The sequence below is a fragment of the Rhincodon typus genome, chromosome 25 (genome assembly GCF_021869965.1).
Source record: "Rhincodon typus isolate 14 chromosome 25, sRhiTyp1.1, whole genome shotgun sequence".
Classification (NCBI taxonomy): Eukaryota; Metazoa; Chordata; class Chondrichthyes; order Orectolobiformes; family Rhincodontidae; genus Rhincodon; species Rhincodon typus.
This window is the reverse complement of record NC_063356.1, coordinates 21,229,286-21,253,316: the sequence shown is the minus strand read 5'-3', so window position 1 is coordinate 21,253,316 and position 24,031 is coordinate 21,229,286. Positions and strand designations below refer to the sequence as shown.

General features: G+C 39.5%; 2 protein-coding genes across 2 annotated transcripts in view; both read left to right on the top strand.

The window, feature by feature from the left end:
- LOC109916204 (NADH-cytochrome b5 reductase 3) overlaps window positions 1–20,999 on the top strand; it is a 36,067-nt gene extending 15,068 nt beyond the window's left edge. Inside the window, exons 2-9 of the mRNA XM_020515911.2 lie at window positions 2,272–2,421; window positions 2,507–2,579; window positions 3,976–4,082; window positions 7,281–7,410; window positions 12,574–12,657; window positions 12,846–12,931; window positions 17,747–17,846; window positions 19,364–20,999. Coding sequence (XP_020371500.1) covers window positions 2,272–2,421; window positions 2,507–2,579; window positions 3,976–4,082; window positions 7,281–7,410; window positions 12,574–12,657; window positions 12,846–12,931; window positions 17,747–17,846; window positions 19,364–19,536 — 903 coding nt within the window. The 3' untranslated portion in view covers window positions 19,537–20,999. The remainder of the gene's footprint in view (window positions 1–2,271; window positions 2,422–2,506; window positions 2,580–3,975; window positions 4,083–7,280; window positions 7,411–12,573; window positions 12,658–12,845; window positions 12,932–17,746; window positions 17,847–19,363) is intronic.
- A 1,723-nt stretch (window positions 21,000–22,722) lies between these two features.
- fance (FA complementation group E) overlaps window positions 22,723–24,031 on the top strand; it is a 29,332-nt gene continuing 28,023 nt past the window's right edge. The window contains exons 1-2 of the mRNA XM_048612262.1: window positions 22,723–22,838; window positions 23,419–23,631. Coding sequence (XP_048468219.1) covers window positions 23,423–23,631 — 209 coding nt within the window. The 5' untranslated portion in view covers window positions 22,723–22,838; window positions 23,419–23,422. The remainder of the gene's footprint in view (window positions 22,839–23,418; window positions 23,632–24,031) is intronic.

Below are 24,031 nucleotides of genomic sequence, written 5' to 3'. Positions count from 1 at the left end.
AATTCAGAATATCTGAATTCTGAAAGATCAGTTTTTTTAATTAAAAATTCACCTGTCAGAAATTCTGGTTACTAGAATGCTAAATCTTCTGCATGTAAGAACTGCATTACCCTTTGTCTGCTATTGCTGTTATCTATCCAAAGAATTAAGTGCAATTGGTCAAACAGTGGTTCTGTTTTGAAATTCATTGTGACTATTGATTATTTTTGGTTTAGGCAGCCTTTTTTCTATACCCATTCTTGAGTAAACCACTTTGAGTTGCAGTCACATAGTAACAAAACTAGTCATATGTGTTGACTTACTCAGCATCAGTTTTAGATGAATTGATCATCGATGTCCACAATTATCAACCCTCTATTCAACTTAAAGCCACTGTGAACACATAAACAGCATTCATCTCTTTGGTACCACCATATTTAAATTACTGCAACAGGAATAAATTAGCAACAAAAGCTTTGTTTTCTAAAAATAACTGCCAAAAAATACTACACACACATGTCACCTTAAATTCATTTTCCACAGACTGGTGAGGTCACAACTAATACATTTGTGTATGCACAAAGCAGGAAGACTTTAACCAAGCAGTTACTATTCTTACTGCATTTCCAATCACCATCTCTTTTTTTTTTTTAAATTTAATAACTGATGTTAACCTGTGAACACTAGCATTCACTACATTTTCCCCATAGAGTAGCTTCTGAACAAGTACAGCGTTAAGATAGAAATTCCACATTCACTTGAAAGGAGTTAATTCTGATTTTTCAAATTTTCCTAGCTCCTAAAATACTTTGGCAGATTTAAAACTGTGCTCTGGCATGTGCTCGCTCACTCTCCTGTCTCCCACCCTTCCCTGTAGCCTGCCAGTTTTCCTACCTCTTGCAGTGTACCCCTCTCTCTATTTGCAGCCTTCCACTCACCACCATCATTTCCCCCTAATTTTTTTTAAGGTCCATGTGCAACAGTGATCTCCACAAACAGAAGTCAATGCTGTGAACTGCATCAGCACACCAATCACTTGTGCATGGAGTGTTAGAACACAGCCACACACTACCGGAAACATTGCTTACCTCTCCAAAGCCACTTTCTTTCCTTCCCAGTGCATGCACCCTCTCCTGACCCAGCCCCAAATATTGGACCCATTGATTGCTCCTATGATTGAATTTTCTCAGGCATTTCGGAGGCAAATGCATCCACTGTCCTCGTATCATAATTATGTGAAGTTTGCTTTTGTTTAAATGATGATCACTACGTTGCTGTGCGGGAAGTTTAACTCATTAATAGTAGTTCCTCTCACTTTATCTGTAACCATCTTTCCTCCACTAACAAAGCACATCTGAAGGCTGTTATCTGTTGTTTGCTGGTTACAGTATATTCTGGCCCAGTGACTTTAGATTCTTAGATTAATTGTTCCAGATAAAGCACACTTGAAACTAATCATCTTTCAACTTATGAAATTGAGCTGTTGTAAACATCAGTGAACTGGGATTGCATGGTTTCTTGGTGCCTGAGCACACTTCTTTGTGGTAAATACGTGGATTCCTCCTCTTCTTTCCCCACCCTAAAAGCTGTTTCTTGCAGTTATGCCGTGCAATTTTGGTGCATGTTCACTTTTTTTGTCCAGGCAAAACTGCTTTCAATTTGTGTACGATAGATGGATTACCCAGGGGAATGCAGGGTTACTGGGACAGGGTAGCGGGTGTGTCTGGGTGGGATGCTGTTCGGAGGGTTGGTGCGGACTCCATGGGCCAAATGGCCTGTTTCTGCACTGTAGAGATTTTATAATTTCAGGTGATTGACACCTCACATAAATGAGATTTTGCTCTTTTCCATTTTAATCACATGCATAGTAGCATTGATATTAAAGTTGACTTTTGTTTTACTCATCTTGTACTCTTAAGGTAGTAAATTATCTGTTGGCTGGTTGGCTCATTTGCAATATAGTGGTGCCAACAGCGTGGATTCATTTCCCGCACTGGCTGAGGTTCACATGAAGATTTCTGCTTCTCAACCTCTCCACCATAGGTGTGGTAACCCTCAAGTTAAACCACCGCCAGTCGTGTGTCTCGAATGAAAGAGCAGCGATATGGTGTGGTAAGACTGGTGGTGACTTTTTTAACTTACAGCTTGCATTTGAGTAATGCTGCTGGATTTATTCTGTCACCTAAGTTGAGTAACCTTGACTCACTTCATGCTAAAAGTCACTTACTTTTTACGCTATAATTGTTGTGAAATGTTGTAACCCGTTGCCATAAAGTAATTTTTCTTTTATAGGCCTCAGGAGTGCTCTTTGCAATTGGTGCCATTCTCGTAACAACGGTTGGTGTTGTTGTGGGACACTATGTTTTGTCGAAAAAGAAGAAACCTGCAATCACTTTAAAAGATCAAAATGAGAAGTACCCACTGCGATTAATAGATAAGGAGGTGAGTGTGACAGTAGTATTAGTATTCAGTTTTTTCAAACATTATCAAAACATGTAACTACTCATCATTTTTGCTTTTTGAACAGATTGTGAGCCATGACACCAGGCGGTTTCGCTTTGCTCTCCCTTCAGCAGATCACATTCTTGGTTTGCCTGTGGGTAAGTTATTTATACTCTGAGCAACAGCTGTACTGGCTGTTCACTGTACAATGTCCCAGATTCGCGTGTCCTGACACCACTATCTTTCCCTGCATGGAATAACCAAAATGGAAGTCTCTGCATTAATACATTAATGTGCTCTGTCACATTATACTAGTGCATTCTGTTTATTTATCCCAGCTTTGTATCTGACAATGAAGTACAGTGCAATGTGTATAGTGCCTCATCTTTGTCTGTTGATTAGTTAGGTCTTTGTTTATCTTGCTGAACTATCAATAGCACAAAGCCTTTGTTTAGGGCTACCTTTATTGGGGCACGGAGGGTGGGGGTGTAGGACTGATGTGACTTCCATAACACTTCCCAACTGTGCTCTACTTAAGGGTGGGAAGTTAGTGGTAATGTCACTGGTCTAATAAGGCTAACTTTCTGGGGACATGGGTTCAAATCCTACAATAGCAACTGATGGAATCTAAGGTCAAGTAATTACTAAATATGGAAAAGAAAGCTGGTCTCGGATATGGTAACCATAAAACTGTTAGCAATTATCATAAATACCTATTTGGTTCACTTACTATTCAATAAGGTTATAGCTGATTTACCTTAATTCCACTTTCTTACACTATCCCCATTACCTCAGTATTCAAGAATGTATTCTAGACTTGTGATCCACAACCTCCTAGAGAATTCCAAAGATCCACAATCCTTCGAGTGAAAACTTTTCCATTATCTCAGCCCTAAATAGCTAACCCTTTGTCCATGCTCTTCTCTAAGCACATGAATGCAAACAGCGGATACTGCTGTTGCATTCGGTGAGGGAAATTTGCCATTCTTCCAAACCCAGTGACTTCAGCTGTCCTCTAAAGAGGCACTTGATGCATGGCAAGTTGGGGTTGGAATCAAATACTGGCTTGTCAGTAACGTACACATTCCATCAAAGGAAGAAAATAATGTTTTTGATGTTGCTTTGAATGTTAGGGTAACTCATAAATACAAGAATTTATGTATTCCTTGAAAAAAGCCTTGATTGCCTCCAATCTCACTTCTTGCAAAGGCAAACCCAGGTGGGATTTAAGGGTACTGTTTTTCCCCATGTTTCTTTGCTTTGTTTACTCCATTCCAGTGCTTCTACAAATTCTCATTCCTATACTTGTTTCCCATGTAAACAGTTCTCACTCCCTTTTTTGCTGTGTTCTACTTAACAATTTGTGGGAAAGCTACCCAACAGAAAAAGAAATGTACTTGTGGCCCACCAGACACACAACCTAACTTCTCCTTCTGTAAGCAATAACCCAGGAAATCTGCTAGTTTAATTAAAATTCTGTTAATTCACCTGTTTTTTTTTTTTTTAGTTTTGTATTGAAGTACCAATTGTTTGATTTTGGATCTTTCCCTACAGGGAAACATGTGTATCTCTCTGCAAGAATTGATGGAAGCCTTGTCGTACGTCCATATACTCCAGTTAGCAGTGATGACGACAAAGGCTACGTGGATCTTGTTGTCAAGGTAATACCGATTTCTTTTTCACCAATCAAAATGTTGCTTCATATAGTTGTAAATATGGTGAGTTCTGTGAACATAATAATAGAATTTTGAACTAGAAAGCAGGCAGACTGAAGAATATTTTTCACCATTAAACAAGAATGAAACTTGCCATTCACTCTTTATCTATGAACAGCTGACTCCTTTAAAGGTTAAGTTTGATTATTTGCTTCAAAATGCCTGTTACGTATTTGGGATCCTGATACTAAGTGTTGCATAAGAGTATAAACTTGCCTTACTATTCAATAAGGTTATAGCTGATTTACCTTTAATTCCACTTTCTTACACTATCCCCATTACCTCAGTATTCAAGAATATATTCTAGACTTGTGATCCACAACCTCCTAGAGAATTCCGAAGATCCACAATCCTTCGAGTGAAAATTTTTCCATTATCTCAGCCCTAAATAGCTAACTTTGTCCGCGCTCTTCTCTAAGCACATGAATGCAAACAGCAGATACTGCTATTGCATAATTTCTAGTAATCTGATAACAGCACCTCTTATGCCAATCTAATGAAAACCTCTTGTTGTGCGAGTTTGGTCCCGTAACCAAATTTGTTCTGCCTTCAAAGGTAAAACGCACATTAAACTGAATTATTTTCATAGGAACTGAAACCATTAGAAATTAAATGAAGTGCATTAAACTTTTCTACCAGTAATCTCCCCAAAACTAATCAGGCTATATGTGTGCATTTATGATCTGTTGTGGCTTGACCTCTGACCCTGCTTCCTTGTGTCTGTAGATTATCCAGAAACTCTGTCAAACTAGTATTTTTTTCTTTCTGTCCCCAAAATGGGAAGTATCCTTGCAGAGCTATCCACAAGGTTTAGGTTGATGCCTTATCAGTTTAATCGCTGTACCTTCTTATTTTATAAATATCACTAAAACTGATATAGACCAGGACCAAATCTCGGTCTTCCTGCTGTGACTTGTGATCGCATATTGGCTCATTTAGGAGGATCTTATCACAAAATAAGAGACACACTTTTGTTATTATCCAAATTAACAATGTAATACAAATGCAAGCACAGTGCTGTTTTCCACTTAGGCACTCTACAATTTCTAGGACACAATGAGTTCCACAACTTGTATGGCCTCTGACCTCCATTTTTCTTAGATTGTCCCCATCACTCTGCAGCATGTCTTGGGTCTGCTTTACTGAGAGCAAAGTCAACGTGTTTTGCTTTCCATATCTTCTTTTACACCTATTTCACATCTCCATTTCTCATTTACCACCATCAGTGTGTTTTGCTCTGGCTGCCCTCAAATTTGTTCCAGTTGCTTCTCCTCTCCTGTCAATAGCACCAAAATACTGTTTTCCAGTCCCTTTTTAGTTCTGAAATGTGTCAAGAGTCAGTGTGACTTGAAACATGAATTGTTTCTCTCTCCACATGATGTGGGCATCACAGGCACAGCCAGCATTTGTTACCCAATCCTAATTGCCTTTGACCTAAGTGGCATGCTACACCATTTTTGAGTCAACCCGATTGTTGTGGCCTGATAACATGTAGGCCAAACCAGATTAGGAAGGGTGTATGTTTACAACTGTTACCATTACTGTGACAAGCTTTCCTTTCCATATTTATTAATTACTTGACTTTATCTTACAAAGGCAGTTGATGGAATTTTTGAATCCATGTTCCAGACTAATGTTCTGGGGACTTTGGATTATTGGGGCGGCACAGTGGCTCAGTGGTTAGCACTGCTGCCTCACAGTGCCAGGAACCCGGGTTCAATTCCACTCTTGGGCGACTGTCGAGCTTGCACATTCTCTCTGTGTTTGCATAGATTTCCTCCGGGTGCTGTGGTTTCCTCCCACAGTCCAAAGATGTGCAGGCTAGGTGGATTGACCATGCTAAATTGCCTGTAGTGTTCAGGGATGTGTAAATTAGGTGGGTTATAGGGAGGTGGATCTGAGTGGGATACTCTGAGGGTCGGTATGGACTTGTTGGGCCGAAGGGCCTGTTTCCACACTAGGGATTCTGATTCTGATAGTCCAGTGATGTTACCACCATCCTCCTACCCTAGCTGGGCCTTGTGCTGTGATTGGTCAGCAAGAAAACAGCTTAAATGGTCTCTATTAGATTAGCTTTTAGTTGCAGGTTTTGAATTCAAATCTCTTTTCCATAGGGAGCCTGTATGTTCCTTGACCTCCTTGACCTTCTAAAAGAACCATTTTTGTCTGTCTCCCTGTATTGTAGGATACCTTTTTTGTCGCCTACCCTTCTTTCTAGGCACTCACCTATCCATTTCAATGCATGTAAGCAAATCAAGACCTGGCATCGTTCATAGAACTCAGTGAAACGAAAGCTAAATCCTTCCCTTAACTCAAAATATAGTAGTACAAATTAAACTTAACTTTGGTTATAAGGTGGATAGATACATGCAGAGTTTCCAAATAATATCATGAACCTTCGTTATTACAAATGTCAGATGGGGTATATAGCCGAAAATCTCAAATTGAGATACTGCTTTTGTGCAGGTTTTTAGCCTTTTACATGCATGTGCTAATTAAAAATTGCAACATATTTAGTAACAGTTTGTGTACGAATACTGTTGAGAAGGGACAAGAGTAAAAGGACAAAATGTAAAAATGTAGTGCTGTAAGCAAATTATCTAAATTAATACGTAAATAAATTAAGCGAATCATTGTTTGCAGTTGGTTAGCATTAATCTTGCAGTTCATTGGTCATAAATGTAAGATTATCTGGGTTAATAATTCATTGAAACAATGAGTTTACACAAATTAAAAATCCAGTGTAGTTGGGTAACTAGTAAATGATGGACATAATTGGACTGCATCAGACCCAGCAGCTTTTTGCATACCTTGCTCTAAAAACACTATGAAAACTACTGTCTTGCATAAGTTAGTCTAAGTATTTGTAATCCTATGTCATTGCTTAGATCTGCCAGAGAGCAGAAAACTACGATCGTGATTAGATTCTATGTTCAAATATTCCTAAAGCACAATTACAAAATTCAGTTTTCTATCTGTATCATTCAGCATTCACAAGATGCATGGCTTTGCATTTTAGATACCCATTCACTCTTGCCTATTTTAATTTCCTGCTGAAGCTGACTTTAATTTCGCATGGCAGCATAAACAGCCTATGTAAACTAGTTTTCTCAGCTTACTGAAATTAATATTGTCTTCCTGAAGATCTATTTCAAAGGAGTACATCCCAAATTCCCAGAAGGTGGCAAGATGTCTCAATATCTGGAGGACTTGAAGATTGGGGACACCATTCATTTCAGAGGACCAGGTGGATTACTCTGTTATGAAGGAAAAGGTGAAATTTATGTTTGCAATCCCTTGCTATAATTTTGGGTTCGAAATAAGAAACCAACATTCACAAAACCATTAACCTAACATGGTGGTTGTTGAATAGGGGATGAAATTAAGTGAAAGAGGAACAACTAATTCTTGTTTTTTGGGTGCACCTTTTACGGGTTAAGAATTTATTCCGTGGTATTGTACAGTGTGTGTCTGGACACTAAAAGAATTTGATATTGTCAGGTTATAGAAATGTTGAAACTCAAGTTATTGAGCAACAGACTAACCTTCATAATCTCAAAATTGTTGCCTTAACATAAGTGATATGTGAGCTTTGTGCTTGGGTGTTTGACTGTTAGCCATAGAAAGAGCTCAAAGCATCACTCCTTGTAATGCGTTCTCTGATTCAAATTCTGAATTATGTAATGTCTGCTTTTCACTAGTTTTAAAACAATTGTTATTATTGAAACAATGCAAGCTGGGCTGTGTAGTTTGTGATAATAGCCACAGTGATGGTAGTCTGCTATAATGATTTGAGGCAGTTGAGGTGTTTTTGAGGCATTTAGAGCCAAGCAGCTTGTCACATCCTGTGATAAATTGGCTTGACATGTTGCATGTTTGACTTTCTTCTCAAAGCAAAAAGTGGCAGGAATTTGCACTCGTTTGAATTAGGTTCTGAAGTTTAACAAGAAGAAAACATGTTTTAAACCCAACCAGAAGAAAAGTTTTTAAGATTTTGGGGAATACAGCCATTCTGAAACTTAGATGCTGATCTTGCTAATTTTCAGACTTGTTTGGAAGAATAATAAGGTGCTACAGTAGGTGTTTTAATCAAACCCTGTGCATTTTTATGCATATAATGGTTCTTTGTCTTTGGCTGCATTTTACTAAAATATTAAATATTAGCATGGAATTGTTGGACCTACAGAAAGCTAAATTTTAATGTAATTTGTAGTCTTCTGAATACTTTCAATTTGTGTTTTAACAAGAGTACAATTTGGAGTGATCTCTTTTATTTTTTTTTCTCTTGGATCTGTTGACCTTCTGTTTATGTCCATCCTTAATTGCCCTGAGAAGGTAGCTCTGGAACATCTTGTCCTGCTGCAGTTCTTTAGATGCTCTCTCAAAAGTAGAGAATTTCAGCATATGGCCCAGTGTTAAAGGAACCTATTACTTATCTAAGGTGAGAATTTGAGGGTATTGACATAATATTACTGTTTTGGTCTTTTCAACGGTTGAGGCTTTAGCAGAAGTAACTGACTTCAAAAGGAAGCCTGATGGCTTACTGCAGTAGATTGGTTCAAAATTTATGATGGAGGAATTGGAATTTGAGCTTCCTTGAACTTTGCACCAGCACAGGCAAATGGTGAGTATTCATCCTGTTACAGCTACTTTTTGAAAATGGTGGGAAGACATAGGTCAGAAAGTGAGCCACTTCTTGAGAAGCACCCAGTCTCTGCTCTACTTTAGTAGACATTACTGTTCTAACTTCCAGTCATAAGTAACTGCCACATCTGGGGAAGCAAAGGTCAGGTGGTATTATTGCTGGACTATTAATCCAGAGACCCAGCTAACGTTCTGGGGATCCCCATAGCAGATGGTAAAATTTAAATTCAATAAAGAATCTAGAATTAAGTGTCTAATGATGGTCACAAAACCATTCTGTTATTGGAATAACCCATCTGGTTCACTAATATCCTAAAGAGAAGGAAATCTGTCATCCTTGCCTGGTCTAGCCTATATGTGACTATAGATCCACAGCAAAGTGGTTGACTCTTGAATGGGATGGGCAATTAATACTGGCCTAGCCAGAGACTCTTGCATCCCATGAGCGAATAGACGAAAGAGTCATTGAGCACAAGATGGGAGTGCAGATGCCACTATGGCGGTGCTATCAGACAAGAAGGCATGGTTAGTAAGTTTGCGAATGACACTGAAATTAATGGTACAATAGACAGTGAAGTGGTATTCCAAGATTACAGAGGGATCTTGATCAAATGAGTCAATGGGCTGAAAAATGGCAGATGGAGTTAATCTGGATAAATGTGATGTGTTGCATTTTGGTAAAACAAACAGGGTAGGGCTTATACAATTAATGGTAGGGCCTTGGGTAGTGTTGTAGACAGAGGGACCTAAGGGTGCAGGAAGATAACACTTTGAAATTTGTGTCACATACAGACAGGGTGGTTAAAAACACGTTTGGCATACTTGCCTTCGTTGCTCAGTTATTTGAGTGTGGGAATTGGGAAGTCATGTTGAGGTTGTACAGGACATTGGTGAGGCCTCTTCTGGAATACTGTGTCCAGTTCTGGTCGCCCAGTTATAGGAAGGATATTATCAAGCTGGAGAGGATTCAGAAGAGATTTATCAGGATGCTGCCAGGTATGGAAGGTTGGAGTTATAAAAGGTTGGATAGTCTAACTTTTTTCACTGGAGAATAGGAGGTTGAGAGGTGACATGATAGTTTATGAAATAATGAGAGATATAGACAGAGTTAATGATGGTTGTCTTTTCCATAGGATGGGGGGGGGGGGGGGGAGTCTCAAGACTAGGGGGCACATTGCGGTGACAAGGAGATTTAAAAGACACAAGGCAAATTTCTTTATAAGTTGGTTTGTGTGGAATGAACTTACTGAAGAAATGGTGGATGCAGGTACAATTACAATGTTTAAAAGACATTTGGATAAGTACGTGAATAGGAAAGGGTTGAAGGGACATGGGCCAGGAGCAGGCAGATGGGACTAGTTTAGTTTGGGATTATGTTCAGCACGGACTATTTGGACCAAAGGGTCTGTTTCTGTGCTGTATGACCTTCCTTCTGTAACATAGGAAGGTGACAACCTTTTTTCCTTGAGGGGATCTGTTGTATGTGGGCTCAATGTACTTGCGGCACAGCCAGTATCACTGGCCTGATCCCTTGCAGCCAGTTATACAGGAAAACATCGAGTCTGCTCTGCCATTCAATCGTGCCTGATAAGTTCCTCAACCCCATTCTCCTACTTTCTCCCCGTAACCCTTGATAATCAAGAACCTGTCTATCTCAGACTTAAATGTACTCAATGACCTGACCTCCACTGCCTTTTGTGGCAGTAATTCCATAGATTCACCACTCTGACTGAAGAAGTTTCTCCTTATCTCTGTTCTAAAAGGTCTTCCCTTTACTCTAAGGCTGTGCCCTTGGGTCCTAGACTCTCCTACCAATGGAAACATCTACTTTGTCCAGGCCATTCAGTGTTATCTAAGTTTCAATTAGATCCCTTCCCCCCCCCCCCCCCCCCGCAACCTCATCCTTCTAAACTCCAATGATTATTGTCCCAGAGTCCTCAAACGTTCCTCATATGTTAAGCTTTCCATTCCTGGGACCATTCTCGTGAACCCGCTCCAGAGCCAGTACATCTTTCCTGAGACATAGGGCCCAAAACTGTGCACAATACTCCGCATGTGGCCTGACCAGAGCCTTATAAAGCCTCAGTAATATATCCCTGCTTTTGTATTCAAGTCCTCTCAAAATAAATGCCAACATTACATTTGCCTTCCTGACTATTGACTCAACCTACAAGTTTACCTTGGGAGAATCCTGGACTAGATCTCCAAGTCTCTTTGCATTTCAGACTTCTGAATTTTCTTCCCATTTAGAAAATAGTCCATGCTTTTATTCTTCTTACCAAAGTGCATGACCTCACACTTTCCCACGTTGTACTCCATCTGCCACTTTGCCCACTCCTAACCTGTCCAAATCGTCTGCAAACTTAGCCAGAATGCCCACAGTTCCTTTATCTAGATCATTAATGTATAAAGTGAAAAGTTGTGGTCCCAGCACTGACCCTTGCAGAACACCACTTGTCACTGGCTGCCATCCTGAGAAAGACCCCTTTATCCCCACTCTCTGCTTTCTGCCAGACAGCCAATCTTCAATACATGCTAGCACCTTGCGTCTAACACCGTGGGCCCTTATCTTACTCATGATCTGTGTATATGGAGCCCTAAATCTCCCCTTCTGTTCTTTACTGAACCTGACTTGGAATGTTCTAAGCCAGCTGTTCTGCTGTGGCTGGAATACTTCAGAACATTATTAGTTCATGGGTTTGGGCTGCTAGATTTATCCTTAATCTATATTTCTCCTCAACATTCACGGTGTCATGCCACAGTACACAATGGAGGATTTGCTCATGGTGGATACAAGACTCTGGCCGTGACATGTACAATGTTGCCCTAAACTAAAATGCCCTAAACAAGTTGATTACCAAATCATGTTCCTTCATTCCCATCTATTAGGCTTAGTCCTGCAGCATATCCTTGAATATCAAAACTTATTATTGAACTGCTTCTTGTTGGATGTTGAATTCTCCAGTCCAATGGGTATTTGTTTTTGGCTTCCCTCCAGCAGGCTCAGTTAGAAGTGATCAGAAAGTCTTGTTAGTTGTTAGAATTTTGTTGAGCACTAATTTTTGGGCTGAAGGCTTTACCAACTGAAACATCAGGTTGGTAATGTTCACCTTCAGGTGAATTGCAGATGTTTCATCACGAACGTAAAAAGAATGCATATTTTCCAGTAATTGAATATATTTCGCCTCTTCAAAATTGTCAGCTTAAGTGCAGTGTATTTTTAAGCTAGGACTGTGTAATAACACTAAAGGCATTTAGTTAGTTGGACTTCTTCTGTGATAGTTCATTTTTAGGGTGTTTTACCTGAACAACGTATTAGTGGCGCCATCAAGTATGTCAAAATTTCTTGGTTCCTTTAGTTTATTTTCTATCTCCTTCCTCCGTGCCATCCATTGACTGAGTGATGACTATTAATCAAGAGTGCCCACAAGATTTTCTGAAGGGTCTCGACCCGAAACGTCAGCTTTCCTGCTCCTCTGATGCTGCTTGGCCTGCTGTGTTCATCCAGCTCTACACCTTGTCATCTCAGATTCTCCAGCATCGGCAGTTCCTACTATCTCTGCCCACAAGATCAGCCCTGAAACGCTTTCCTCCAATGTACTGTTTTAATATATTGCTTTTTTTTATTCTGGAGACTGAGAACATTTAATCTCAAAGTTATTCATTAGGATAAGTATGTGTAGCCTTGTTTGCTTTGTATCCTACACAGATTTAAGATGACTGAAACTCAATTGTATTATGAGTCTGATGGGTTGGAGAGGAACAGTTGTACAGTAATTTTCTTTTCTCCTAGGCAAATTTGCCATTCAGCCAGACAAGAAATCACCACCAGAAACTAAATATGCCAAAAAGCTCGGTTTGATTGCAGGTGGATCTGGTAGGTACTGTATTTTGTTGAAAACATTATTAAACCTGTTAAATATTAGAAGTTAGGGAATGACCTATCTTGTGGGAATACAGGGATGAAAACCAAACCTAAATGAAATACAGTGGAAATCATTTGGACAGTCAACTACATAAATTTATTTGGATGTCTTACTAATTTTACTGCCTCTTGTTCTGAAGGTATCACTCCAATGCTGCAGTTAATTCGTGCCATTGTGAAAGATAACGAAGACCCAACTATGTGCTATTTGCTTTTTGCAAACCAAGTGAGTAGACTGGAATCTTAATTGTCCTGAGGCAATCTAAATGCAACTAATCAATTAAAGACATTGTAATGGGAGCGTATAAAAGAGTTTCTATATGTGGAACATTTCAAACCTTAGGATATCCTGAGAGTCACTGTAACAATGTAGGGAAATGTAGCAGTTTTTCTTGTGTGCAGCAAGGTGTCACATGACAATCAGAATCATAATGTTTTGATGTTGGTTGAGGGATAAATATCGAACATATGAAATAGGAGCAGAGTAGGTCACTTAGGCCTTTGATCCTGCTCTGCCATTCAGTAAGATCATGGCTAATCTGATTTACTTACATTCCCAACTACCCGCAATAACCTTTATGATCTCAGCTGATAGAATAACTCGACAAGTCTGATTCCAGAATGAAATCTGTCCTGATGGATTGTTTATTTTATAATTAGTAAAGCATAGTCACACTGTTTCTTCAAGAACAGAACAGAAGCTCATTACGCATTAAAGAAGAAAGATGCTACCTAGATTTAGAGCATAATTAGAACAAAATTTTAAAATCTTAACATTGAAACTTTGTTTTGCAGGGTTTTTCCCCATCACCACTTTACAGCAGCTCAAATCCAGAGAAGTTACCCTTCCCAATCAAATCTTCAAGCTCATAACTAATCCTTCCTAGCTGTCTCCTGTCAACTGAATACTCAAAATTGAGTGCAGACTTTCTCCACTTTTAACAACATGCAGATTTCTAACCAAATAATACTCCTGGTCTGCAGGTTTCACAAATTAAACTTTTCTACTGATTGTGCATCCCTGAACTGGTCCATACTTTTTCTTTTAGAAGAGAAAGTTTATTTGCTTTTTGACCCCAGTCGGATCAGGTCTGCTCTGAACTGCCTAAAACTTCCTATTCCTGGGTTTTCTAAGCTACATCAATCTTTGATTATTTTGATCTAAAAATAAGCCAATAGCCTGCAATGTTTAAACTCCTGTTTTAAACTGGAACAGTACAAAATTTTCCATTAATACTGCAGGCATTCCTGCTGTCTGACATGTACTGGATTAGGTCACTGTTCTAGAAAGACTATCTCACCTAACTTTTTCTTGAACCCCTCAAAAGTAACCAACTCAAACCATTTTTAGTTTTACATTTAATGTATTTAAAATTCATTAAATCAGACATCCTTCGTTGCATCTTTCACTTATCAAAAATTTATCTACCTCTACCTTAATATTCAAAGACTCTGCTTCCACCAAAGACACAACTGAGAAATAAAAGATTTTCTTATCTTTGTTTTAAATGGGCAACCTTTATTTTTAAACAGTGACCTCCCTTAGTCCCTGTTATCCCAAAAAAGGAAATATCCTTTCATCATCTGCCCTATCCAGACCCCTCAGGATCTTTGAGTTCAGTCAAGACACTCGCACGTGCACACACGCATTTATTGCAGTGGAGTGTTTTACATGTATCCAAGAGAGCAGGCAGGCAGGACTTTGGTTTAACATCTCAGACACAGGGCACCATCAGTACAGCTACCAAGCCAGCCTGGAAAGAGGGTTGAACTCCTAGCCTTCTGACTCTGGTGAGAGACGTAGATAATGTCATGTAAATTGTTTTTGAACTACACTGCCTAAGAGGTATAATGACAGTGTCTATGCAAAATTTTCCAATTGTCCGATCGTTGGTAGTTAATGATTCTAGTGGAGCTGGTTTTAATGAAAAAGCAGCTATATTTCCCGTGCATAAAGTGGAGTGTTTCTCCTTTTGTTTAGAGTAGCCTCAAACAAAAGAAAATCTAGCCATTACAACTTGGGTCCATTCTACTAAATTGTACTAAAAGTACTAAATTGGGTAAAGACTAATTAAAACCATATTAGGCAGAAACTGGGAACGTAGATTAGGGACAGCAATTTGAGAGTAAATCCACATTTCATGTGGGAATTTTTTGACCGCCAGTTGAGTAGAGTACAGTATCAGCATTTTCCTGTGAAAATGAAGGATAAGGCCAGATCCAGGAACCTTGGATGAAAAGAGAAATTGAGCTTAGTCAAAAGTAGGTATACGTAATGGAAACTGAAGACAGACCTCAAAACGAAAAGGAAATAACTTAAACAAGTTCCTATTATCTCAGATTCTCCAGCATCTGCAGTTCCTACTATCTCTACACCTTGTTAACTTAAACAAGGAGTTGGTTCTAGGAGGTTATGAAATATCCTTGGCAACAGGATTAAGGCATTTTATACATACAAGGTACAAGAAGGCACCTAGGGAAAGGGTAGGTCCACTCAAGGACAAAAGAGGAAATTTATGCGTGGAGCCAGAGGAAGTGAGTGAGGTCCTTAATGAATATTTTGTATTGGAATTTTAAAAGGACAAGCACATGATGGATGGTGAGTTTAGAGAGTGTGTTGATATGATAAAGGAGGTGGTGTTGGCGTTTTTAAAAAGCATTATGATAAACAAGTCCCCATGACCTGTTGGGATCTATCCCAGAATACTAAGGAAGGCAAGGGAGGAAATTGCTGGGACCTTGTATGAAATCTTTGTGTTCACTTTAGGCGAGGTCGCAGAGGATTGGCTACTATCCAATGTTGTTCCTTTGCTTAAGGAAATTGACGTAAGTTTCACCAGTCTGTAGTGGTAAGGAAGTGATTGGAGAAGATTCTTAGGGACTGGACTTACTCACATTTGGGAAAAATGTGGAATTATTAACGATAGGCAGCATGGTTTGTGCGGGGAGAGTTCGTGCCTCTCAAACTTGGAGTTATTTTGAGGAAGTGGCAAAGATGATTGACGGTAGGGCAGTGGAAGCTGTCTGCATGGACTTTAACAAGGCCTTTGACAAGGTCCCTCATGGTAGGCTGATACAGAAGGTGAAGTCACATCGAACCAATAGTGATCTGGTAAGATGAATACAGAACTGGCTTGCTCATAAAAGTAGTAGAGCTGGAAGGGTGTTTTTCTGCCTAGAGATCAGCAACCAGTGCTGGGATCCCTGTTGTTTGTAATATATGGGACTTGGAGCAGAAGGTAGGTGGTCTGATTACTAAGTTTGCAGACAACACAAAGATTGGGGAGCTGCGGATAGTGAGGAGGATTGCCAGAGAATATAGCAAGAGACTTGGATGGAGAAACATCAGATGGAGTTTAATCCAGACAAATGGAAGGTGATGCATTTGGAATGTCTAATGCAGGAGGGAAGTATACCGTAAATGACAACTTTTGGAAGCATTAACATAAAGGGATCTAGGTGTACAAGCCAACAGTTCCCTGAAGGTGGCAACAAGTGGATAAAATGGTCAAGAAGGTGTTTCGCATGCTTTCCTTCATTGGTCAGGGCACAGAATATAAAAATTGGCAAGTCATGTTGCTGCTGTATAGAACTTTCATTAGCCCACTTTTGGAATATTGCATACAGCTCTGGTCGCCACTACCAAAGGAACGTGTGGAGGCTTTCGTCAGGGTGCAGAAATGGAAGGTGTTAGCAATGAGGAGAGATTGGACAAACTGTTTGTTTTCAGTTGAACATTGAAGGATGAGGGGTGACCTGTTAGAAGTTTTAAAAATCATGACAGGCGCAGATAGAATGGACAGTCTTTTTCCCAGGGTGGAATTGTCAACTATTAGGGGGTCATAGGTTTAAGGTAAGAGGAAATACCTAAAGGATATGAGAGGCAAGTTTCTTTTTTTTTTTTTTAAGAGGGTGGTAAGTGCTCTTGGTAAAAGACACTTGAATGTACAAAAGAAAAACTACTGCTGACTCAGGACCTCTGGAATGAAAACAGAAAATGCTGGATGATTCTAGGCAGCATCTGTAGAGAGTAACAGAGTTAGCATTCTGCAGATGCTGCCTGTCTACATTTTTGTTTTTATTATGCTATATTGACTGGGCAAGTGGATGAAGGAGGATTAGGGAATTAAATCCTGTGCTCATAACTCAGTTATTTTTTGGTTGGAATTTCACTATTACGATCATCATTGCAATTGGATGTTTTCAGGACCATCAGCCTAGAACTGACACTTCACTTTCGGTTATTCACCGAAATCAACGGAAGGCTAGCATCAAGTCAGCAAAAATGGATAATATGTGAAAGTTGTATCAATTCCTATTTGAGGCCAAATCAAAGTTTATTTAGTCAACTATTTGACAACAATTTGTTCATTTATGTAGCACCTTTTGAGTGGTAAAACATCAAAGTGCTATATGGGAGCATGTTTTTAAAAAAAGTTGATACAAAGCCAAAGCTGTTAGGGTAGGTAACTAAAAGGTCAGACAGTGCTAGATATTAACATGCCTCATAAAGGAGAAGATAGATTTATGAGGGATTACATGTCTGGGATTTTGACAGGTGCAAATGAAATGGAAAAGGAATCTGGGAATGCAGAAGAGGCCAAAAATTAAGGAATGTGCATTTGTGTTGAAAGGCTGAAATAAATTGTCTCGTTCCTCCCTATCCTCGCAAATGGTTAGAGTTAAGAGATTTATAAAATTGAAATGTTAGCTGCCTGAGACCTATGCATGTCACAGGGTATTGGGTGATTGGAACTTGGCGTGTGTTGTGAAATATTTCAGGTTTTTAGGTAAGTTCATGTTTATAGAGGATGGAAACTCACTGAAAAAGCAAGCCCTTAACTGTGGTGATGGGAGTGTAGTCAGGATTATCACATTGTATTTGTTTGTTTTTTCTACCTTTTTTTTTCCTCCTTTTTGTATTGGATTAACTCCAGCTGTGGGGATACACCAATCTGATTGCATGTTTTTATTCAAAGCAGCAGAAAATTGTATAGCATGTGAGTTCATCAGAACATTTTGTCAATATTTTTTGCCTTAGACTGAAAAGGACATTCTGCTTCGTGATGACCTGGAGGAAATTCAAGCTCAGTATTCTGACCGCTTTAGGTTGTGGTATACAGTGGATAAGGCTCCTGAAGGTAGATTATAAACTTTTTTCTTTACAGTACACAAAGCAATTTTGCAATAAACTATTTTTATTATTCTCGGATAGAGGGCTATTTAATTCATGTTCAATTCTGGATTCATATTTTCACTATATAAATAGAACTGGAGTCACAGTATTCAGTTCTAAATTGTTCTTCACAAGTATGTAAACTTGTACATTTAGGAGCCAATCATATGAACCTTTCAGAGATCGTCTTTGAGAGACTAATTCTGAAAACTTTTTTTCTCTCTCCAGTTTGCCAAAAGCATTTCCCTGTGTTTTGTTCTATGCTCCAATGCTAGTGATTGAAAGTGCAAAATAAATGTTTTAATTTATTGTAGGGAAGGAGGAGGGTGAAGAATAATTAGATGCTTAAAGGACAAAAAAGTCTAGGTGGGTAGTTCTTCAAATCAGTTGTAGATTTAGGGTTAATTTCCCTCTGCTACACTAGATATATATTTTTTAGCACCTGTCCCTTGTTCCTGGGGTTGAAAGAAAAGTGAAGTTAACTGAAGTGCCCTGGCTGAGGTTAACTAATTTTAAAAACCGGGATCAGAACAGAATTATGACTACAGACGAACTGATATGAGAAACAAGGATTAGTATTAAAAGCGTAGAGTTTGATCAGAATAAATGCTTCTGCAGAGCAATCCATTAGAATACAGGATACCCTGTGAAGTTGATCACAGCAGTTCAGAGAAAATATCAAGAAAACTGAATAAGTGGAATAGAATGCTGTCATGGACTCACTGGGCTGAATGGCCTTAGAATGGCTTGCAATGGCTAAGAGTTATTACATTTGCAATTCACTCTTTAATGGGTAGAATGGAGATTATTCTGAAGAATGCGTATTTGCTCTAAAATCTTTCCAGAAAGGCTAATTACAAACAAATAACAGGAATTGCTGGAGAAAGTCAGCAAGCCTGGCAGCATCTGTGGAGAGAAAGTATTAACGTTCCAGGTCCAGTGATCCTTTTTCAGAAAACACATAATTACACACTTCCTCCACAATGATCAGAAGTGTTAGCCAGTGCAAATAAAAATTAACACACAAAAACAGGGGTTGCTGGAAAGGCCCAGCAGGTCTGGCAGCATCTGTGAAGAGAAATCGGTTAACATTTCAGGTCCAGTGACCCTTCCTCAGAACTGATGGTAGCTAGGAGTTAAAAATTACTTTGAGCAAGTTCCAACTATTTCTGTTGTCCTTATCCTTTCTTGTATAGTTATTTTTGTTTAGCACTTCTCTGGGAGCCTGGTTTTTACTTCTTATTCACGGATATGCACGTCACTGGGCAGACCAGCTTTTATACCCCTAATTGCCTTGAGATGATTTAATGTCTAAATCCACTTGACCTTGCATTCCTGACCAGGTAAATGGTATTCCACTGAATACCAGTTTCAAATGGGTATTTCTGGCATTGACCTGAGTAATTAATAAAAGCCAACTCTTGAGAGAGACAAACTATCCTAAAAGACTGTTGCCTGATGTAAATAACTCTTCTGTTCTAGGTTGGGATTTCAGTGAAGGCTTTTTGAATGCTGAAATGATGAAGGAACACCTGCCACCACCTGGTGATGATGTCTTGATCCTTATGTGTGGTCCACCTCCCATGATTCAATTTGCATGCAACCCCAACTTGGACAAACTGGGATATTCGCAAGGAATGCGTTTTGTTTACTAAGTGTCGAGGTTCCTATATTTGGCTTTGGGGAGGTGTGATTTGCAAACTAAGTGAAAATATTTGCACTCAACAGTGGTGTTTGCCTTACTGGTATTAAGCGATACAAGTTGGTTTGTATGCATGTTGCATTCAATACTATCATCCTCTATATCAAGTATGTGTTTGTACAGATTCAAATACATGTACAATGTATACAGTGCTGTACAGTCACTTGAATCTGTTTAGAAAGCTTAAAATTCAGAGCTTCATGTTCAATGCACCTGTAACCAAATACATAGATTCACGTTTACTACTGAAAACTCTTTATAGATATCAGTTTGCTCCATTAAATTTGTAAAAAATCTACAAAGCAATCAAGAGGGACTGTGGTGACATGTTGGTGGATTTTGTTAGACATTTTCAATTCTGCTGTCTTTGTTTATTTTTAATTTTTATTTGCCCTTCATGTATTATTGTACTGGCACCAAAAATCATGTAAGCTAGTGATTTCCTGATGCAACCGTTGGTGACGAAGTGATGCAGTATCCAGGTGATGCAACAAATTAATCTTTACCTTTCTGGCAATTTATCATCTGAATCCAAGGTGTGTGGGACTAGGTGGTGTAATAGACTAGCATGCTAACTGTCTCTTTTACCCAAGATTAAGGACTGAGTTTCCTCTGATACTCTAAGTAAAATCAGGCTGGCTGGTATACTGTTAGTATGGTAAATTGGAAAGAATTACACAGGCATTATAAGAGTTCTAATTTGAAGCCATATGTTAGGACACATTTTTGGATTTATCCCAAGTTACAAGCTCACCAAGTTATATACGAATGCAAAGTTAATGCGAGGCTGGCTGGATGTAGTTCAATAGCAGTAATAGTCTGAACAGAATTTTTCCATTTAAGGCTTCACACAATATATTCTCACATTTTAGTGTGCCTGTACAAATGATAAATTGCCATGTCTGTCTGATCTGATCTAGTCATCAATGATTCCCAGTGATCAATTGTAATTCTACCTGAAGTATCTGTGCCTTAAGTAACTGTTAGATTTGTTTTTTGCTCAGAAATCCTTCAAGATGTTCAGTATCAAAGCCCGCTTTGCTGCAGGTTTTACTTGATCTAATTTATAGTAGTTGTAATGTTTGCTTATTTAAAATATATGCAGTTCTAAATTGAGTTTGATTTTCATGGATCTGGGAATTTCATTTGTTCTGTTGGAGAAACAGTGTCACATCAGAAATTGCTCAGATAAGAAGAAAATAGTATCCCAAATAACTCTGAGCAACACTGCATCAAGGTCTATCCACTTCTGTAGAAGGCAAACAAATCAGCTGCTTCAATTGTTAATCGAAGTATAATTGAATGATACATTTTTGGATTTGTCCTGAAGATGCTTTTAGTAAATTTGAATGATCACTGATTATGTTTGAGATTCAGATGTATGGCACAGAATACAAATAAAATCCTTTTGAATAATTTTGTATTGTAATGACTTAGATCTTCAGTTTTGAAGTTACTGAAATTTGGTATGAACAATAGAAGTTTGAGATTTTGAGCACAAGCTATTTTGCATTCATTTGAGGCATGTTGTAGAAGTGCAACAAGTAAACATTCAACACAAACCTTAAGTGAAATTATATAACACCTTTTTAACATCAAAACCCATTCCGAGGCTCTTCATGGGAGTGTATGATAAGCCGCGTGAGATATGGAAGAGTGGCTGTTACCCTGGAGGGCCACCTGAATCTGTTGGTAGTCCATCCTATGTTACAAGACTTGGAGGAACTGGATTATCTATAATGGAGTTCAAGCTTGTAAAGTAATGAGGCAAGTGGCCTCAATTTTAAAATGCCAACCTACCTCCTTTAAAACATGCTTGTTAGCTACTCACTTACTGTCCTGCCTCAATTTTAACCCTGTGAAACCTTCCCATTGCGCTTTATGAATCCAAATTCAGGTTTTCTTCTAACATTTCAGCCTCTTGCCTGACCTAACTTAAAGTTTGAAATTTGTCCCAATATCCTGAGGAAAAAAAATGCATTAAAAGTGAATTTACAGCTGTACTATGTACTTCAACTGCTGCCTTTTTATGGGTCGAGGGTTGAAGAGAAAATTCATTTGGAGAAAAATTGGATTTGCTTTAAGTCTTGTTGCCTTGCATTGGTTTACATTGAATATTAGTGGATAATATTAATTTCCAGCAAAAGGATTTTATTCTGAGAAGCAGCTTAATCTAGATGTTGTTATCTATGCAAGCTAAAAAGCAACAATCGCATTTGTTAATGTTGCCCCATCCCTTTCCCATAAAAATATTATGTTTTATAATTGGTACATAATGGAACTCAGCCTGTAATGAGAATTGACTTAATCTTGGAGTTGGTTTCTTCCATCACTGGCCGTTCCTCGACTCATGTGACTTCAGAGGCTGATTCTCATCCTGCAGATCTTCCAGTGCACTGGGCAGGAGCTAGAGAACAGGATTGGGGAACACTGCCTCTCACCTTTCGCAGGAGGTAACCATGATGACACTGTGGTGTGCGTGCACTATTGCTACTTTGTAGTTACATATTTGCCACCATGGGTCTATTGCGTCTACCTTTGTAATTACATGGCCTCACCATTGGGAGCTCTGTTCATATTGTTATTTGATCACATGGCTGGGGGAATGGGGAAGATTGTTGATATCTTTGTAGTAAAAAATGATCTCAGCATGGGGGACACGTCTCCACCTTTTGTAGGTAGATAATTACATCATAGGGGGAGTGCTGTGTCCACTTCACAGAATCCCTATGGTGTGGAAACAGGCCCTTCAGCCCAAGTCCACACTGACCCTCAGAGCATCCCACCCAGACCCATCCCTATAACCTACCTAATCTACACATTCCTGAACGCTATGGGTAATTTAGCATAGCCAATCCACGTAGCCTGCACATCTTTGGACTTATAGTTACGTAACCATAACCGTGCCGTGGGGATTGGGGTTGGGTGTACTGTCTACACTCTAGAACCGCGGGGGTTGGCTGGTGTCTGTCTCCACATGATTACACAACGGACATGGTTGAGGTAGCGGGGGGGAGGGCGGGGTGGGCGCTCACCTTGTAGTTACCTGACTTCAGCGTGAGAGGGCACTGTCCACAGCCTGTAGGGCTATGAGAGCACTATGGAGGGGCGCTGTTACAGACCGGAAGTTTCGCAGGACCCGCCAAACGGAACGGAAGTGACGACGGACGTTTCGAGTGGGCCGCGCGGAGCGAGGGAACAGCGGAAGTAAACGGCCGGGAGTGGTGAGGGAAGAGGAGGACATACCCAGAAAGGGTTTGTTTGTTTGTACTGGGACATTGTCTTTCTCAGAGGAAAGGCAGTAACTCATTACCCGGTTACAAGTTGAAAAGGGTGGAAGCAGAGTTTGACGTTTGGTGCTTTAACCGAGCCCTCTGCCTTTATCGCCACAAAAACAACAATATCGTGTCCAACTGGAATTCATCTACATTGTAAACACGGTCTTTGGTGTAACGTAATTCAATAGGAAATAAATTATCGATTTCGAGGGACCAGCAGTCATGAAATAGAGCAGTAAGATGTGTGGGTCAGCAAACTAACAGGAGATTGACAGGACAGTTGGAGAGGAGGAACATGCAGGAACTGAAGGCAGTGATTAACAGGACAAGGTAGAGGAAGGCAAGGTGGCAGAAAGAAGGGGCTGTATAATTCCCAACTTACCTAAAGCAAAGATAAGTTGGAGAGGAGAATTCCAACCAGTAGGCATGAGATAAACGTGCAAGTTGGACTGAAGATAAGATTTGGAGATGGAGGCTGTTCTTGTTGCTTCGGATAGCAACTCACGTGCGAGCTCGTTTTAAATAAGCGCAGAATTTTGATTGCCATTTCTCACAAGGGCCATGAGGGACTATAAAGAGCTGCTGGAACAGTTTGAGAAACCATTCCAAACCCTGCTTCATACACTGACCACGGGCATATCGGGAGCTACCACTGCTTTTCATGTTCTACAGCGCATCCAACCAAAGCAGCCTCTCCATTGGAAAACGTTCACAGAGACATTGTGCCAGCTTGAACCATTGTTGGAAGGGAAGGAGAAGAACCTTTGTCTGTAAGAACCTTTAATTGTGACCATTTCTGATACTCTGCTAATTTCTCTAAATTGGTAATAAATCTTAATCCACTGAATTCATTTTACTCCATATTTTGAACTCTATGCACAGATCATGGGACAAAAGTTCAAGGTTCTCATCAGAATCGATGATACCTAGGCTCGTGTCAGCTGTGCTAACTTGATGACGCTTGACCTTGCTTAGAAAGTTGTAGATTCAAGTACTTTTCCAGAACTTGAGTAACGCAACCTGGTGTGAAAGTACAGTACAATATTGAGGGAGTGCTACAATCTTTTGGGAGTGCTGTCTTTTGAACTTTAATTGAGGTCCTGTCTGCTCTCGCCAGTGGATATGAAAAAAAATTTGAGATAACAAGGTGTAGAGCTGGATGAACACAGC